The following is a 19,523-nucleotide window of genomic DNA, read 5'->3' as shown; positions in this document are numbered from 1 at the left end:
GAAGATCAATACCACTTTTATGTTGGTCCAATAAGTTGGGAGCTGTTGCCTGGAGGCGTTTAGCTTAGCTTGCTACGCTCTTCACACAGAAAAAAGAAGAGCATTTAACTCACTTAAAAGCCCAATTTGTTGAACATATTCTTTCCCCCTCTTTTTACCTGCTTTTATGCTAAGCTAGCCAAGCTTATTGTTTTAAGCTGTAAGGAGCTGGAGTCCAGCTGTGTAGTTCATACTCAGACATGAAGCAGACAGTCACCCCATTGGATTCTTGGTAGAAAATAAGTGAATTCCCAAGCATTCTCAATCTAAGCTGTAAATGTCAAGCAGCAATTCATCATCCTGGATCTCTTCGTCACAGATCCAACAATTTGTGCCCAAACCCGAAAGACACAGAAATATTATAAGTGATCTAGACTCATCTATCATTTAAAAGCTGCGACCCAGGCCTGTGCAGGACTTATAAACACTGGACCCAAATGCCACAATAGACACAGAGCGGATCAGCAGCGATTTCCCATATGATTGCATTAACAAGTTAACATAAATTCACAGGGAATCATATTAAACTTTGTTGTTTATCCTAATGTCCAATCTCCAAAAGAGTTAAAAAATAGACCCAAATATTCTGTAATACCTCGCTCACTGATTGGTAATAGAACCAGACCCAACCCGGATGAGACTAACTGTATTATAAGTGGATCTGAACCACAGTTCCCAGGTCAGGCCTCTAGTCCTACAGATGAGGTGTATCCATGAAGAACACTTGTTTAAAATGATAAACGAACTGTGAAATGATGCAGATAGAACACAGCATCTAAAGTATAGATGAATAAATATGTATTTACATAATAACACAATAGAATGCCCAAGGATGAAGAAGCCCAGGATTTTTCTCATATTGCCTGAAAGTCTGAAGTTTAAAGATGTTCAGGTTGTCAGTACTAACTTTGGATAACTTGATCAAGATGCTTCCTGCATGTATAGTATAGGCTACAAGGTTAAAGCAGTATTTAATCATACTTTTAAACATACCTTCAAATGATTCATGACCGGCATCCTGCAGTTTCTTCTCTTTTCTCTTCCCTTGCCTTTTTGTTGCCAATCTTTTAAACATTGTCACAGCTGTGTTAACATCATACTTCCAGGCAGATGCAAACCATGGGGGAGATGGAGCACCACAATTCATTTCATTATTTAGAGCAATTATGTATATGATCTTTTATTGCCTATAATGGTCTAAAATCTGCCTATTGTAGTTGTGCTTCATCTTTAATTTAAATAGTTCATCATTATGATTTATGATTTTTGGACACCCCACTGCACATCAAGCTCTTGTACTTGGCAGGGGAGCCGCTTATAATCGGAATGTAAGCAGTAAAGTCATAAAAAGATATAAGCTATACATGACAGAACAGAAAATGTGCACATCTGGGAAATTGGAATGGGCTGTTTTACTGAACTGTATCCTTGTAAAATGAGGGGAGGATGATGATGATGATGATGATGATGATGATGATGATGATGATGATGATGATGATGATGATGATGATGATAATGAGCACCACTAATTAAAACTACAGCTTTACCAATGAATATGTGCTGTCACACTTAAAATTGGTGGCCTGAAATAACCGACATTACAATAATTTAGTTTCTTCATCCATGCTAATCCGTGCACATAACAACAGGACACAGAACCTCTGTGCTCTTACACTTTGTGTTGACATTGTAAATATTAGAGACTTAAGTGGCTGTACTTAACCGCCAGCTAATTTCCGGCTGCTCTTACTTTGGGCCATCCGTGCTGTAGAAATGGAACAAAGCCAGATCAGTATACCAAGTCATGCATCACATACTGTGCTCTCAGTTTATTCTCTAACCTTTTGTAGCCTCTGCAGGATAATTAAAAAATCCTTCATTGACCTTAAATTAGATTTAAAATAAGATGCAGGGTAAAGGGGCAAAAGCACGGCACATATTTTGTTGTGCAAGATGAGAAATGAATCAAGTCTTAGCCTTAATAGAATGGACTCTATTAGGTTGCTATTGCCATTGGGCTTACTCTCCTCTGTCCTCTGTCCTCTGTCCTCTGTCCTCTCCCTTGACATGCTGCTCTACCTACTTTTTCACATGGTGAGATCTCACACAGGAATTCATTACCGGTATGTTAAAATGTCCTTCAGCAAAGTCTGTAAACAGTGCTGCTTGAGCTGAGGGAAAACAGAGAAAGTCACAGCTAAACGTGTAAAGAATCACTTGTTAGAACAAGCAGGGCATGAGTGTATGGCAAAAGAAAGTGTGCGTGTGTGTGTTAGTGAGTGCACAGGGGGTCGGATGGTGTGAGCAGGGATGTAGGTTGAAATGGAACCAGGGGGGTTGGTCCTCTGATGTCACAGGGGAGATTATTTTAACAGTACCCACCCACTGGGACCTTGGCGGTTGGTGGCTTCCGTAGCTCGGTCGGGCTAACAGAGGCACGCTTTGTATGAGCGCCTCATAAACTACGGCAGAGTCCTGAGTCACCACAATGCTTCTGTTCATGGCCGTGTTTGTCTTACAATTTTGTTAGGTGAGTGAGATCATCAGTCCCAAGTTGTTATGACCGGCGAGTTCTCTTAGTCGAGTGCCATGAGCCAACGAGCTGAATTCGTCACAGGCCTTATTCGGCAGGAGTAGTGAATTGTATGGAAAGACATTTGCCCCTGTAGCTGAAGCCTGACATTGAAAATTTGAGAATGTGCAGTTGTGTAGTTTTGCAAAAGCTCAAATTCGCTGTTTCCATGAAATACAGTACAGCACAGTGAACATGGACCTGAAATGCAGCCAAGATTTGATGGAAATGTTTCCACTGGCAACCGCACAAGAGTGTACAAATTTATGGAGAGAGAGTTTCTGAAGTATAAATCAGGACTTTTTTTCCCCCAACCGATTTGATTGGATTGGAAGCTAAACTCCTATAACCTGATCCTTCTACTCTTCCATCTACAAATGTCATTAGCCCTGCAACAATCCCTCTCATTTCCTTTCTTTCGTCGTCCATCCATCCAAAGAAACAGGCTCTTTTCATTCATTTTGTATGGAAACACAGCCTTTCAGAACCCCGCTCATTAACGGCACAAACCCAGACAACACTGAGGCCTTCACATCCTTCCTTTCCCTCCCTTTTCTCACAGGTCCATTTTCCTTTAGATGCTGAAATTACATTACACTGCCATTCTCCTTTCACTGAGAAAGGTCATAATTTCTCGCTGCTGCCGCTACCGATTGTCTGTTGTGTAAGTGAAAGTTTTACGGAGAGAGAACCTGACAAGTTTTAATTATTGCCAGAGTGGTGGCCACCCGCTGTGGCTCCACAAGCCCATTTTCTTTGTATTGTCTTGCTTCACTCTGGCTAGCATTGGAATGACTTAGATGCAGAAGTAGATGAGGATTTGAAAGGGGGCTAAAACGATGCTATGTATGCTTTTACACTGACATAGTCCTGGTCTGAGAAATGGCTCCATTAAGCCTGTAAAAGTGTGTCCCTGGGGACTTCTGAGAAGTCAGTGGGGAAGGAGGGGGTCCTTATAAAGCAGTGCTGTCAAGGTATGTAGAGTTGTGGCTCTGCTCTCTGCTGTTTAACAGTGCTGGAGTTAGCAGTATTTTTTTACTGCTGCGTACAAAGTCTGGTCTGTAAACAGGAACACTTCCTTTTAAGAGCAGCTCGCGTGCTGTAATTAGTGTGGAAACATCAATTGTTGAAAAGACGCTTATCCATTGTTCGTGGTAGTGTAGGTGGTTGGTCATTCACATTGAACTGAATTTACACACAGTTGATTAGCAAATATAAACTGAATGGGCAATGTTTAAAGCCAAATGGTTTTCCAGTAGTTAGAATTGAACGACACACTCTACAGTATGGTAGCCACTGGCCACAAGAATGATCTGGCAACCTTGACTACTATGCACCGTGACTCCTAATTCGTACATAGATTGTGTTCAGTGGAAACATTTAATTATGTTCATTCAAAGCACGAAGGTCGGATGGAAGTGGACAGGGTGGATGGTGGGCAGGCGTAAAGCCAAGGATCCATGGTTTTATTTAGGTACATCATTTAAATCTGAGGAAACTTGATTTTCACGCCCCATCTTGTAAGTCAAGTCATTACTGACTTTTTCAAAAAATGTCTGACCTTCACCCGGAGGAGGCGTGATCACTTTAAAAGGTTTCCACTTTGGCCACAATGTTACTTAAACATCTCACATACTGTTTGCTGATTACTTAAGCATGCTAGTTACAGGCGGTAAAGCACTTTGAGTGGTCATCAAGACTGGAAAAGTGCTATATTAATACAGACCCTTTAGTTAGGCAGCCAGTGGCTCGGACTCGCGTCACATTAGTCCAAATGGTAGGTTGACGTCATATTACACACAGTGAGAAAAGCCCCGTTTTCTCCAACAACAACAACCAAGGGTTTTTCCTGCATAAATAATTATGAGTTAAGTTTGAAATTCAAAATTCTAGTACAGTGGAAACCGCTTATAGTAGTAGTGATGTCCCGGTGTAACCTGTCCAAAGTCTTCACTATAAACGATTGATAACTATAAACGAATTGTCTCTCTCTCTCTCTCTCTCTCTCTCTCTCTCTCTCTCTCTCTCTCTCTCTCTCTCTCTCTCTCTCTCTCTCTCTCTCTCTCTCTCTCTCTCTCTCTCTCTCTCTCTCTCTCTCTCTCTCTCTCTCTCTCTCTCTCTCTCTCTCTCTCTCTCTCTCTCTCTCTCTCTCTCTCTCTCTCTCTCTCTCTCTCTCTCTCTCTCTCTCTCTCTCTCTCTCTCTCTCTCTCTCTCTCTCTCTCTCTCTCTCTCTCTCTCTCTCTCTCTCTCATGATCAATACTTTTCTTTAATAAGTCAAATATTTCTTCATAGCAGCGCATTCATTCATAATACAACTCCTCTCTCACACTGACACTCACAAACACACACACACACATAAGAAAACAGTGTAATCGGACATGTGTAAACTGGGAGTGGATGGGATGTATTGGTTTCATTTTTTCAAAGTGAAACCAGCACACATGCTCATCAAGGTAAGAACCAAGTTGCCACATGGTAAATACAATTACACCCTAAAAAGCTCTCCAATTCTATCTATGGGTAACAACACCCTATCCTTTATATAATTATATCCAGAAGGCCTGTTGTAGTCGACACAGCCCAGCAAAGGAAACAAATGACCAACATAACCACTATTTATAGTCAAGCTAACCGTGGTTTAAGCATGGGTTATGCCAGTAGGTGGTTTGTTTGGATTCCAGGCCATGTTTCCATGGTGAAATTGTAGTAGAGAAACACACAGTTGGTATCTTTGCTTCTGCATAACATCAACAAGCAACTTTTAAAGAAGACCTCTATTATTTAGCATTGTGTGTTACTCTGTTTCCATTCACGCTAACATCACTCAGGTTAATCTAGATTAGATATACATTGTAAACCTCTTAAATAATGTAAAAGGCAAGATATGTGATTTAAGTATTTTATTTAGTGAGTCGGCAGATACAGAAGTGAAACTCAGCATCCTAAAGGCTGGTCTGACCAGCCCAGCTTCACACACACTAAAAATATGACTGAGGTGACTCTGACTCATCGGCACAGACGAGTCACAGCACACAAAGTCAAATGAATGTCTCCAATCTTCCTGCACTTGTGGTCAGTGCGTCTCTCTTCCCCATAGCATTTCCGGACATGCGTTGCTAGATTGAGACCTAAAGAGGGTGGAGAAGAGGAGGAGGAGGAAAGGGAAAGAAAGACAACAGGGTAATTCATTCTGTCGTCGATGAAAGAGAGGAAGACTCCGTTTCCTCAAAGCGTTATAAATACAAGCACAGTCAGTCATCAAATTATAGCCATCTGCACTGGCCCAAGACCAGGATTCTGCTTGATGCACAATCAAGCAGTGTGAGGAGGGGTGTGGTGGCTTCAGGGGATCAGAGACTGCCCTCTTAGATGGTTAAACCTCCACACACAGACTGACACCAACTATGGCAGCAGCTTCACAGAAGAGATTACGCTCTTAAGAAGCAGGCATGATTCTTTACAGATAATGACGCCGTGTCAGCAGAATCACCTCAGCTAGATCCCATCTGCACCGCATCACAAGTCCCTGAGAAATGGAGAATACAGCTAAGTGTAACGTTAAAGCAGAAAACACGAGGCTTCTGACTCACAGTCCTGTTTTCAAAAGACCCTCATGACTGTTTTTCTTTCATCCAGTACGTATGATTCCCTCTTTGCATACACCTGTAAGACAGTGTGAACACAGGAGCCATTTAAGTGAATGAGAAAAGATGAGTGTCACAGAGCAGCAGCAGCATATTGAAAATGTGCTTTTTCAAACACGAAGCCTTTTCTATTCTAGACAGAGCTTTACACAGCTTAGCCGGGGAACTAATGAATTCCAGGTCCAGGTACACTGCCGAGCAAAGCCATTGTGTGTATCATTAGGAGATGTGCTCCCTTTTCCTGAAGGCAACAGCATCGAGCTGAATTTGAACCAGAAAATCCCTGGGCAGAATTGTCTTGGCATCGCTCTCTCCTTCAGCTTTTTATCCCCTTGCTCAGTGAACAATCCAACAAAAGCTCAGGTTTAAGAACAATGAAGCTCACTGCGATTTTCTTTGTTAATGCAATTGCCTGTAAGAAAAGATTCTGTTCCCCTATTTTTCAGTCTCAGCCCGAAGGCCGCGAAGCAATTAGCATTAGTCTTTTCTTTGAAATATCTTCCCAGAGATGGTGCCATTACAGCCGCATGCACAGTCACCAGCAGCGCAGAACAATAGCCTCTGAAAAGTGAATGATGTGCAACTGTGATCATTTAGTTTGACCCAGTATAATACAAGTAATATATACACATTCAGCTTCATTCTCAATTTGATTTAACAAGAAGCATCTTATTGCTTTAGTTTTGCAACTTTTCTCTCAGTTCATTTGTTTCCTGTGATATTTATTTCTGCGAGCCACCAACATGGTGTTTCTGTGGCTGCAGTTTATAAACAAACGTATGTGTATGTCTGGCCTCGTGCTGAGGCCGTTCATCACGGACTTTGTTCATAACAGAGAAGCCCTGAAACCAAAAGCCTAACAGCCTCTATGCCTCATAGTGAAATCACAAATGCACAGGCGCGATGATAAAACCCCCGCGTTCATCCTTGCTGACATCAAAATGATTGTCTCTGTCCACATTTCTCGTGCTTGTTGAAGATCTGCGATGGAAGGGTTTGCTTACAGGACGAGAAACTACAAGACAAATGTACCCTTCAGTGTTTTGACGTTGGCATCTTGGCATTAATGCAGATGCAACACAGACACACTCTGCCCTTTGAAGCCTCACACACACACGCACCCATTTTCTCTCACATGGACACCTTTCAAACAGACTCTCGAGAAGATGCTTTTTCCATTTATAGCTACTCGTTCATGGGAAAGTGGTCCTAAACTTTTGAATCTCTGTATGAATGTGAACGTTTATTATCTTATGTTCTCCTCCTCTATTTTCTGACTCATGTCTGAGAGGTTATTTTGAGAGAAGCCGAGTGGCATCAAGCTGACATGCTGGGCAACTGGAAGCTGGTGTTGATTTTGAGGGAATATTTTGGCCTTCATGAACTCATAGGAATGTTCCAAGTTTGACACAGCAGTGTCTCTCTCTCTCTGCGCCGTTATTCCAAATATTACAGACTGCCTTCTTTGCTGCTTTCCAATGGGTTTCTGTGTCTTGAACTGCTACCCCACAGAGGGTGAGTGGGTGGCTAATGGAAAGCCCCCTTTCTATATCTTGGGTCTTGAAAGTGGTCCAGTTTAATCTGGGAGCACGTGCACTTGGAAAAAATGTACTTCCTGTGGTTCACATTTTGTCCAGGGTGCCTGACAGCACAGTCCGAGGCAGGTGGCTGAATTTGCATCAGCTCAAGCCTGGGAAATCCTGCACCCCCAAGTCTCTATATGCCCGGAAAACGTCCGCAGGGGTAATGACTGATGTCTCAGTGAGAGAATCTTGCGGCCAGGGGAGCTCCACTTTATACAGACATTAGTACTGAGCAAGTTGTACTGTAATGACACTCCTCATTTGTTTCTCAAACGTCCATGCTAGATTTCACAGAGCTGCCAGTCAGCAGTTGTATAATGAGTTTATATTGTGCACAGGTGTTTTTTGGTGTTGTCCCCAGGTAGAAAGCTTAATGGAGGACATTTTAAAATCAGGCAATTTTAGTTTTTGCAATAGTGCCTTTCTCATCTAAATGGCCCAAAAGGCAAATGTGTGTGTGTGTGTGGGTGTTTTGCATCGTGTAAGATATTGTGAAAGTCAGTGATTTTTGCTCTTTTGATGTGGTAAAAGCTTTGACTTCTGGGAAACCATGGTACCTATTTCTGATCAACTTTTTTCACTCTTCACAGAGTCCTACTTTGGGGCCAGCCACTGCAGTTTACAAGTCATCCAAGATGTCTCCACTTTCCAACTGTCACTACATATTAAGACAAGTCGGAGGAGTGGGCTTCTGCTCTTGGCTGCAGGGATGGAGGACTACCTATTTGTTGAGCTACAAAACGGGAAAATACAGGTGAGAGGTGAACAAACGGCTGTGGATTCTGTCATGTAAACTGGACAGTCCCTAAAACTAAGAATATGTGACTCAGATTTTAACTCAACTGTTAGAGAGAGTTTCTCAATGTCAAGATTAAGATAAACTAACTGAAAACAAAGAGACTTGATTATTCCACGAATAAAAGTAAAGGAGACACATTATGCTTTTTCAGTTTTTATCTTTTCCCTTGTGTGTTAAATACTGGTCAATAGTCCGCCCGATACTTTCACATGACATCGCAATGCACCACATTTGCATCATGCTCGCCTTGCAGCCGGTCAGGCTCCCTAACAAAGCCAGATAAAATGTGAGCATATTCCATTATTTCCTCAAACCTGTAAGCAGTTGACCAATTAAAACAGAGTGGGAGAGCTGGGCCAATCAGAAGGGACTGGTCTTTATTGGTAGGGGGCTTTGAAGAGACCGATGGCTGAAAAGAGGAGATGCAGAAGCGATGTGAACATTAGAGCATGTAAACCTTTTCAAGTAATAAACCAGACATAAATTATGAACCTGCATTTGAGCCGAACATGTCTAGAAGCTAAAAAGTTTTCACTAACTTTGACAATAGGAGGTAAGACAGCATTTTCTTTTGTGCTTAACAGCTGCTTTCAAAAAAACAAGTTATAGCCCATATGGTGTTAGTTTACCTACAGATGTTTTCTTCCTCCTGTACCTTCATCTGCTTTTATCTGCAGAATATTTCCCTTTTCCCTATTACTGACTGTGTACTGATTGTTTCCTGGGACTGATTAATATTGGATGTTATTGATGCATTGTCTCCCTCCTGCATGTTGCATGTAGAGAGCCACGTGTCTTCCTCACTGGACTCCTACAATGCATAAGCTTCATCTCCATTTTCTTGCAGCTGTAGGTTTTATAGTTCCCAATTATTCCAGCCTTCATCCCATTAGAGAGTATGTTTTTACACTAAATTACTGCAGCCTCCAGGCCCTTATGCGGCCCTGTGGTACATCATTACGTATTGACCCAGTGGCTGGGCATGGAGCGATTATGGATAACTGAAGTAGGTGAATCGTATATTCAATTTTGCTTTTTTCCTTTCCATAAGGCACGGATGAACTCGGGCTCTGGTGAGGTGACACTGTCCTCATCCCAAGGAGTACAGCTGAACAACCTCCTGGACCACAAAATCGCACTGACCCTGCAAGATGGCAAACTCACCATGATAATTGATGAGCTCTATCCAACATATGTTCCTGTGGACGACGATGGGGAACTGCTAAATATTGACATAGGCATTTGGCTTGGAGGCACAGGTGACCTGGATGCTCCCTACCTCAGTAATGCCATTCCTCCTTTCCGGGGATGCATGACTGAGGTTAAATTTGAGTCTCATCAGTTTGATATTCTCAGCACAGCCTTTAAACAATGCCACGACACAAAGGAGTCCTGCAGCAGTGAGTTTGAGGCTGGTGATGGCGAGGCAACAAGTTTCAGCACTCCTGATTCCTTTGTTTCTTTCCCCACCTGGAGCGGGGCTACTGGCGCTCCAAGGGTCTTGGAGTTCTTAATGAAAACCACCATTGAGGATGCATTACTTGTTTTCCACCCTGGCAGAGACTCAGACTTCATTGCTATTGCTGTGATGAAAGGTTATCTCAAAGGTGTCCTGGACCTCGGCAGTGGCATGAAGGTACTGGAGAATACCGAGGTGCAGCTGGATGATGACCAGTGGCACAGAGTTAAGGTTCAGATCAGTCCGGATTCTTTTGTTATTAATGTAGATAGCCAGTCTTCCTCCCTCCCACTTGACTCATCAGAACAACTGGACTTAGCAGGAAACCTGTATTTAGGAGGAATCCAGGGGAAAATGAAGGAAGTCTTTCGTGAAAGTGGGTCCTTGAATAGGGCAGAAGAGGAAATGACAGTTGAGTCCTTTATTGGTTGTTTGGGCGAAATCAAAGTAAATCAGAAGGACCGAAGCTTACAAGATGCTTTGGTGACGAAAGATGTTCACGTTAAATGTGAAGGAGACGACTATGACTACTCAAGCTATTATGATGCAGACGCAACTACAACTCCCCCTGTCCGCATCCGATATGTCGACATGGACGAAAATGAACAACACTGCTACCCAACTGATGAAATGCCAGAGATATTCAGAAATGTAACCAAACTTCTTGATGTCACACCATTGCTTGTTCCTGAAGGTGGAGAAGTTTTTCTTGATATCAACAACCTAAGCCCTACATTTGACCTCAGTGCTGCAGGGATGCGTCAGTCAGACATTATCTTTACCCTCAAAAATGATCCATGGTACGGCCTGGTTGATATGGACCTCAACACAAAACACACACAAAAGTTCACTCTACTGGATGTTGTTAATAAGAAAATGAAGTACATGCATGATGGAAATGATAGGCACGCAGATCAAATCCAAATAGAGGTGGTTACTCACAGTGATGGTTATCTTCCAGAATGTCTAAAAACTCCCCGTGATTATGTCCTCCCAGTTGAGATACTTCCTGTCAATGATATACCACAACTTAGTGGAGGAGAAATCACCATCACTGAAAATGGCAGGACTCGTCTGAGCCCTAGCCTTATCAAAATTGTGGATTCTGACACCCGGTGTGACGACTTAGTCGTAACTGTAACCTCAGAGCCGTCCATGGAAGTCGGTTACCTTGAAAATGGTCAAAGGCCAGGAAGAAGCATTTCTGAATTCACATGCAGAGAATTGAAAGATGGACATATTTATTTTGTACATAGAGGTGGTAGTTCTGCTGGAATAACATTGGAAGTATCTGATGGACAGTCAGTAAGCCAGTCAACTACTTTAAAGTTGTCTGTAACACAGCCACATATGACAATTGTCACCAACACTGGCCTTCTCTTGACTCAAGGAAGCAACTCGTCCATCGGTATCGAAACTCTGGCTGTTATCGCTCATCCACGTAACGGAGATATCATGTATAACATTACACAGCCTCTGCTATTTGGAGAACTACACATTATGACAAGTGATGGACTGTACAAGCAGGTTACAGCTTTCCATCAGTCTGATCTGGATCAAAACCGCATAAGGTACATCAGCACAGACTCAAGTGACCAGGAGGATATTGTTGTGGAGCGAATTCAGTTCGACACCCACTTGGGGCAGTTCTCCCTCTGGAACAACACCTTCTTAGTAAAGATCATGCCTGCGCAAGTTAGAGTTACTCTCCTAATTCCCTTGGAAATGGAGGCTGGTGAGGAGCAAACAATTGGCCTCACAGAGCTTCAGGCTGAAGTGAAAGAGAAAAACCCAGATCCACAAACTGTAAAATACATCCTTGTCAAGCCCCCAACACTAGGAAGTCTCCTGATGTCAGATAGAGAGATAGCTGAGGGTGATATGTTCACCCAGAAGGACATTATGGACAATACTATTAGCTACAGGGTCCGAGTGCAAAGAGCTGCAGATAGTATGGACCAATTTCAGTTTAGAGTTTTGTTTGAGGACCAATACTCTCCTCTGTACACCTTCCCAATTAACATTCTTGCCAATGCAGATGCCCCTGTTCTGACCAATGAGATGCTAGTTGTCTTGCAGGGTACTGAGGAAACTCTGAACAAAAACTATCTTTGGATGCAGTCACAGACTTCAACGGATTTTGTTTACCGCGTCTTACAAGGGCCAAAGAATGGACGACTGATAAGGGACTCCCCTGAAGACCAGCCTAGATTTGAGGGGGCAATTAGAGTTTTCAGTAATGAAGACCTAAAACTTGACAGGCTTATTTACAAGCACGATGGCTCCAGGACAAGCAGTGATGAGTTCCATTTCTCAGCGTTTGATCAAGGAGCAGAAGATTCTGAAAATCAGGAGGCAGTGACTGGTGTCTTCAGAATATCAATTCAGACCAAGAACGAGCATGTTCCTGTGAGGGTCGTGGATAAAGTCTTCAACGTGGTCCGCTATGGTCAGCATCTGCTAACAACAGAAGTGATCCAGTTCAAGGACGATGACTCAGGTTTCAATGACACCCAAATTGTCTACGCTCGTGAGGGAATCCTCTCAGGCAATATTGTTTCAGCGTCCAACCCATCACAGCCTCTTTTCCGTTTCACACAAGCTGACCTGCGAGACAAAAAGATTCTTTTCATTCACCGTGGAGCCGATCGGGAACGCTTCTCACTCCAGGTGTCAGACGGCTACCACAAGACCACTGCGCTCCTAGAGATCGAGGCTGGTGAGGCCTACCTACGAGTTGTGAACAATGCAATCATAGTCATTGACCATGGAAGCACCAAGACCCTTAACACCTCACTGCTGAGCGCTGACACCAACGTGGACATCAGAGATGACAACGAGATCAAGTTCCAGATTACTTCCCCACCAAGTGATGGCAAGATTATTGTGAGTGGGATTGAGGCTTCTACGTTCTCCCAAGAGGACCTCAAAAAAGGAGTTGTGTCATATGAGCATAATTATGAGAGTCTGAGGTCCAAGGACTCTTTCAGCTTTAGGGTCCAAGCCCATGGTCACTCTGAAGACGGCACCTTCAGGATTAAAATATTCAAGCAAGGTTACCGCTCTGAGCCTGAGGTGATAACTAATGAGGTCATCATTTCCTATGAGGGAGAGCACACCATCATCAACCCGGATCATCTCAAGGTAATGTTTACTGACTGAGATAACAGTATGTTGAGCATGACTGATTTTTCGCAACTTGTTTCAATGGACACAGTGAAGGAGAGATAGGAAACGGGGTCAGAGAATAAGGGACAGACTCCCAATGAATGGTTTTCTGGTTCGACTCCTGACTCTTCATGCAACAATACACCATTTGTTTCAATACAGTTTGGTACTAATTATGTTGCAGGACATCATGTGTGTCTTTTTTAAGTTTATTGTTTCTTATATAAAAAAGAGCCTTCACATGACTTGGGACCCTGTCTCTAAACTACATCATAAACACATGAAAGCCAGGCTAAATAGGAGTGTGCAGTTGCTGCTTTGATCTAGTTTATGTACTAAATTACAGTCTATTAAGTGTGGAAAACAGTGCACTGAGCTTCCCCTGAGGATCTTCCTGAAGCCCGCTGTAATTTATAAGATGAGTCTGTCTGCACTTAATTTGCAAAGCAATTAATGGGGTTTAAATTGTCTGCCCAATCATTAGACATCCCCCTGTATGTAACTTGACTTTGAAAATAATGAGGAACATTTTTGAAAGTAAATCATTCCTTCATCCTAACTTGAATTTCACAACAGGGCGCACGTCATAAATCTGCAGCATTGACTGGAGAATAATGTAGACACCTGGTGCACATACAGTATTATTGAAATATGTATTCAACAAAGCCTTGGCAGAATGGCCTTTACAAGAAGTAAAATGTTGATTTGGCTTCTCACAGTGTGTGTCCTTACTATGAAATGGAAAGTAGTACGATTGTCTGAACCACTGTCAAACACAAACATGATTGCTAAACACTCCAAGGCCCCAGGCTCCCCAACATTTATTAAAATAAATTCAAGGTGGGGGGACTTCAAATCTGCCTGTGTGTGAATCTGTAACATCGGCTTAAATGCTGCCAAAGGTCACATTGTCCTATTGAAGTTACACTGTACTGTCTAAAAACATCCAAACTCCATATTAGCCTATAAATTATACTATAGTAGGAAGTTTACACTGTGTGTTCACGTTAACTTAATGCTATTATAGCATACAGCAAGTGAATGTAGTGCACCGATATTCATGTACCATATTTAAAAACTTATTTTGATCTCAACTACTCACCTGTAAATTGCATTGCCATGATAAATCTGCCATGAACAGACAGACAGAAATATAAAGACCTATCAAAATATCCCAAACCGCCTAGATGTTAGTTCCACACACACACACACACACACACACACACACACACACACACACACACACACACACACACACACACACACAGGTAAAAACAATACCAGCTATGCTGTCACAGCCAGTACACAAGGCATCTAAATCCATGTCAGTCTAACCACAGCTTTGAAGCAGTGCTGCCAATTTCAAACGAAAACTGCTTTTCAAAAAGTGTATTGGTCAATTCGATATGCTTTGCCAACTGTCTTCAGAGAAGTTGCACAACCCCTCTGCTATTTTTGTTAGCTGAACATATCATCTCCAATTTTGATGGGTTTTTAGTGAGACTGATTGATTTGCCGTTCTTTTTATGACTTCCCCTTAACTTCTTAGGCTAAACGAACAATTTAAAAATCAATGAAAATGATTCCATTCACAAAGCTGTAAACAGGGCTGTTTTCTCAGGAAGAGTTGTTAACAAACAACAGTAAATGTGTGTTTGCTGAGGTACTGTTATTTAATGAAGAAATGGTTGGTCGTAAAACACGTTTCTACATTGTATGCTGCTCTAGATTGGGTTATTAACTCCTGTGTATACATCTGCTAGTTCATATTTCTACATAAAACAGTTATGTATGTGGATTTTAACCATTTTGTTTGTGCGTCCTTTTGCACTTGTTTCTTGTAGGTGGAGCAAGCAGATATTCTCCCAACAGAAATGGTGTTCACTATTAAAGAACTTCCACGGTTCGGTCATGTGGTCAAGCTGACCAACAGTTCAGACAGCGCGGCCTCGCCTGTCCTCAACTACATCCACAGTTTCAGTCAAGAGGACATTGATCAGGGACGCATTCTCTATGTGTCTGCATCCATTCAGGTTCAGTGCCATTTCATTCATTCTCTTGCATTAAATCAAATGTGGCAGCCTGGTTTCTTTTTATTCACACTGAGAGTAAAATCTGACTAAAGCACAACCTCCGCCTCTGATGGGTTTGAGGCACAAGGTTTATTTTTAGTATATCAATAACTTATTTGAACATCCTTTTCTTTCAGGGCAATGACGCCTTCACAGTGGACGTCAGCAACGGTTTTACCACAGTGGAGGACCTACAGATCTCTGTGAACATCGTCCCCCGGCTCATCCCCATCCAGACCTTCAACTTCACTGTGAAGGAAGGCCTCAGCAGAGTCATTAATGCAGAGATCATAAACATCTCTCATCCCTTCTACAGCTCAGAAAACATAGATTTTGTGGTGGAAGACCCGCCACAGCACGGGGACATCCGCTACCTTGATGGAGACGAATTATCTTACTTCACATGGGAAGAGGTATGTTGTTTCATCAAGGAAGGAATAAATATATTACAAATTCACTTATATGGTCTTAAACAGATCCATCACATCTTCCTGCTTAAATTTTGATTAACAATCAGGTGAAGTTTTATTGCTCAATAATATGATGCTATACTGCTGTGTTGGTATGATTAGCAACAAATTCAAATTACTTGATGAGTGTAGCGTAGGAGCTGATTTAAATATCAACTACATCATTATGGCTTAGTAAATCCATTTGAGGTGTCACAACAACGGTGATGCTGCTTCTGTAGGCCGCTTTGCTCATGTTGCAGGAGACGGGGTCTAATTCAAATCACCTCTTGTTAATGATAACTTAAAAAAATAATAATCAATGTGAACATGTTAAACAGTGCATTGAAAAAATGTAGTGGAGTAGAAAGTACAGATATTTGCTGATATATAAAGTAAAGTAAATATACTTGGCTACATCTCAGCACTGATATTTCAGCACTAGTGGAGCAAACAACAAGTAACTAACAATGTTATCACTCTGGAAGTTGATATGATGGACATGTGAGCAAATCATTGGCTAATTACACTTCCAGCAGATACATAGCGAGAAATTAAGTGAAGTCTTCACTCTGTTGATGAAAATATTTCAGTAAATGCGTTGTGTGGGTATGTCACATGATCTATTATTGATGTGAAAATATTGATTATAGCCACTTTAAGGATTTTGTTTTTCCTTTTGGTTTAAGTCACTGTCCTCAAAGTTCCCCTCAAAATTCTGTCTTTTGGTTTTGCTGTGCCTGCAATTATCAGATTCATTGGATGCTGAGTGAAATAAAACTATAAAAATGTTTTACCAGCAAACAGTTGGTTAACCAAATTGTTAGTGAAAGGAATGTGAACCACATGAATCATCAAAGCCACCAAAACATTGGATTCTCTATCCCACATTTTAAGGATTAGATGCATTTGAATTATTTTCAAGGATATTACCATACCCGTCCCTCTGATCTCATCTGATTCATGTTTTTTTTAACACTCTGGGACAAAAACTTTCCCAGAAGACCCCAAACCTCATGTATCTATATTTTATCCCATTTAAGTAATCTAGGAAGTGTAACATCTTCCCCTCAGTACCAGATCCTGGTGGTTGTTCCCCAGCACGGCGTCACTATGGAACTTTCCCCAGTCACTGCTCAGTGCTGTTTTGGATTTGTTGTGTTGCAGAGGGGGGGGGGGGGGGGGGGGGGGGATGTGGGCGCTGCTGCAGCACAGTTATCTGCTCTCCCTCCGTGTGGTTCAGAGGCCCCAGCTTTAGGAAAATATTAAAAATGCATGAGTAGTTACCAGTGGAAAAACCTCATGCATTCTGAGTGGACCACATAGTTTAGAGGAGCACACACGTCTGGACCCATATCGTATAGCTCCTTCATCGACGCTGGTCTGCCGCTACTCCTCTCTACTTTGCTGAACCATTGTGGAAAAACTGACGATGCCTCTGGAGCGCCCCAAGCCAAAATAAACTGGCCCAGTATATTTCTATAATAATGTGTAAGTGCAAACAAACCTCCTGTGCTTTGCCACTGCCAGACGCACTCAAACTGTCGCTCAGAGATCCCAATGTACAACTTGAATCTGTCTAGAAGCTCCATAGCAGGGATTATGTAGGTAGTGGAAAGGCATATATCCACATTATCATTTTCCATCATGGAAATGTCAGAGAAAAAAGCATACTTGTTCAATGTGAAACATTGTCAGCTCTTGTACCACAACAAAGATTAAAGCTGAGTATATGTTTGCCGTTCCTTTCCTTGCAAACGGTGGGGCGTGCCTGAAGTGACGGAATTTCCGCTGGTGTGTGGTGTCGCTTCAGCTGTTCAAGAACGTCCCATCTTATTTTATTTGTGCGTTTAGCGCAACATCGATCGAGCCGGAGTCAAGAGTCTGTGAACAGATCCGTGTCTGTATCTTAATGACCCCTCATTAATGAGGGAGTATAGAGATCCTGGAGGGAGATTGGAGAGATTGTTGATGAGACTGTGAGAAACTATGGGGGAAAAAACTTGACTAGTTTGTCAAAGCAAAGAAGTGAGCTCCAGCCTGAAGCGATGCTCAAGGAGGAAACAAGCCGCCCTTTTCTGTTCGTGCACTTTTTTCCTTCTTTGTTTTTTTCCGGCCGAGTGGTTGTGTTTTTCTCTGCAGCGAAACATATTGAATAGGAGAAGACTGCACCGCGAGTCACCACACCTCAAAAGGGAGGATGACAGGGAGCGGCGTCGACATCACAGTTGTTACACACAATGAGCCTAATTCACCAATATCTTCATAAAGGGATAGTTCACAGAAAAATGAATATTCACTCATTATCTGGTCACCACCATGCCAATAGAGGGATGGGTGAAGTGTTTGTCCACAAAACACTTGGAGTTTCAGTGGTAAATGTTGTTGCAGCCAAATCCACTCCAATTTAAGTAAATGGTGACCGATTCTTCAAATGTAAAAAATTGACAGAAAAAAAACAAAAAATGCCTCCTTACTGCTCCTTAGGTGTCATCCAAGTGTTCTTAAGCCCGACATTCAATTTCAACTGGAAACGAGGTCATTGATCACCAGTTACTTCAATTGTATTGGATTTGGCTGCAGAGCTATTTAGTCCTGAAACTCCTTAGTTGTTTTCGGGACTCAAACACTTCACCACCCGTTCATCAGCATAGTGGTGAATAGACAATGAGTAAATTTGCATTTGTGGGTGAACTATCCATTTCAATTTTTTCAGAAATTTGTTCTTAAGAGAGTTCCTAAGAAGACTCTATGTCAAATTTATGATGTGTTCTTAACTTTAGGTTGTAGCCATAAAACTATGGAACATTTAATATGTAAACAGCAGCGTGTAAAACCTATGGATGAGTGACTTCTTTTGAGAATATGGCTTCTCTGTTTAAAATTTGAGACACTTGATCAGTATAGATTTGCAAAAATATGAGCTCAAACCCGTAACAAATATTATGAATGTTAAAATTTCTAAGTGATTTACAACTTCATGATATAAAAAAACCCTAGATTATTGGACCCAAGCATGTCAGATGTCAAGTGGCGGTAAGAGCATGTGCCTAGATACAAAAGAGCAAATCGCAAGTAAGAAAACATTGGTGAATGACATAATTGTCGTAAAAACTGCGTAAGAAGGTTTTAAGAAGAACATTTTTCTTAATAACAGTTTGTGAATGAGGCCCAATGTCCAATCCATCAGGCATATCCAGAGATTAATGCCCAAGCTTGAGTCGGCCCAGCAATTACACCAGACCTTAATTGTTCCAAAGATAAAGTCTGGAGTGTGAGCACATATCTGTATCTTAGGGTTTTTTCTTGTTACGTTTAATGCTATTGTAAGATCCATTTGGAGAATCCCCCCCCACCTCCCCACCCGCCGCTGAGAACTGGACTGACTAGTCATTTTGTGAGGGGGTTTGTACAGTAAATTTTACTGTGACTCATGCATGAACATTTACACGTTTGTAAAGTGACTCTATTTGCCATGTGGCCCAGATGTGCCACATCATTATTGAATCTGTGTCGGGCGGTGTACGGAGTTTTTCTCTCACCACAATGCTGACTCTGAATTACTCTTTAAACGATTGCATTACGTACACGTTCAGAAACATATGCTGCGCTGAGTGGGATCCAACTTGGAGAAATACAGGAAATCTGACACAATTTGCTCTAATGCACCTTTACTTTCATCAGGTTCACTTCTCCATCAGGTCTCCATTAGTTCTTCCATCTGTGGAAACCTATTA

At 42.0% G+C, this 19,523-nt stretch overlaps 1 protein-coding gene across 1 annotated transcript in view; it reads left to right on the top strand.

Moving 5' to 3' along the window:
- cspg4 (chondroitin sulfate proteoglycan 4) overlaps window positions 1-19,523 on the top strand; it is a 65,970-nt gene that overhangs the window by 28,331 nt on the left and 18,116 nt on the right. Inside the window, exons 2-5 of the mRNA XM_061077177.1 lie at window positions 8,430-8,593; window positions 9,690-13,241; window positions 15,110-15,298; window positions 15,475-15,750. Of these exons, the coding sequence (XP_060933160.1) occupies window positions 8,430-8,593; window positions 9,690-13,241; window positions 15,110-15,298; window positions 15,475-15,750 (4,181 nt within the window). The remainder of the gene's footprint in view (window positions 1-8,429; window positions 8,594-9,689; window positions 13,242-15,109; window positions 15,299-15,474; window positions 15,751-19,523) is intronic.

This window comes from Limanda limanda, chromosome 8, assembly GCF_963576545.1.
Source record: "Limanda limanda chromosome 8, fLimLim1.1, whole genome shotgun sequence".
Taxonomy (NCBI): Eukaryota; Metazoa; Chordata; class Actinopteri; order Pleuronectiformes; family Pleuronectidae; genus Limanda; species Limanda limanda.
This window is presented reverse-complemented; position numbering and strand designations above follow the sequence as displayed.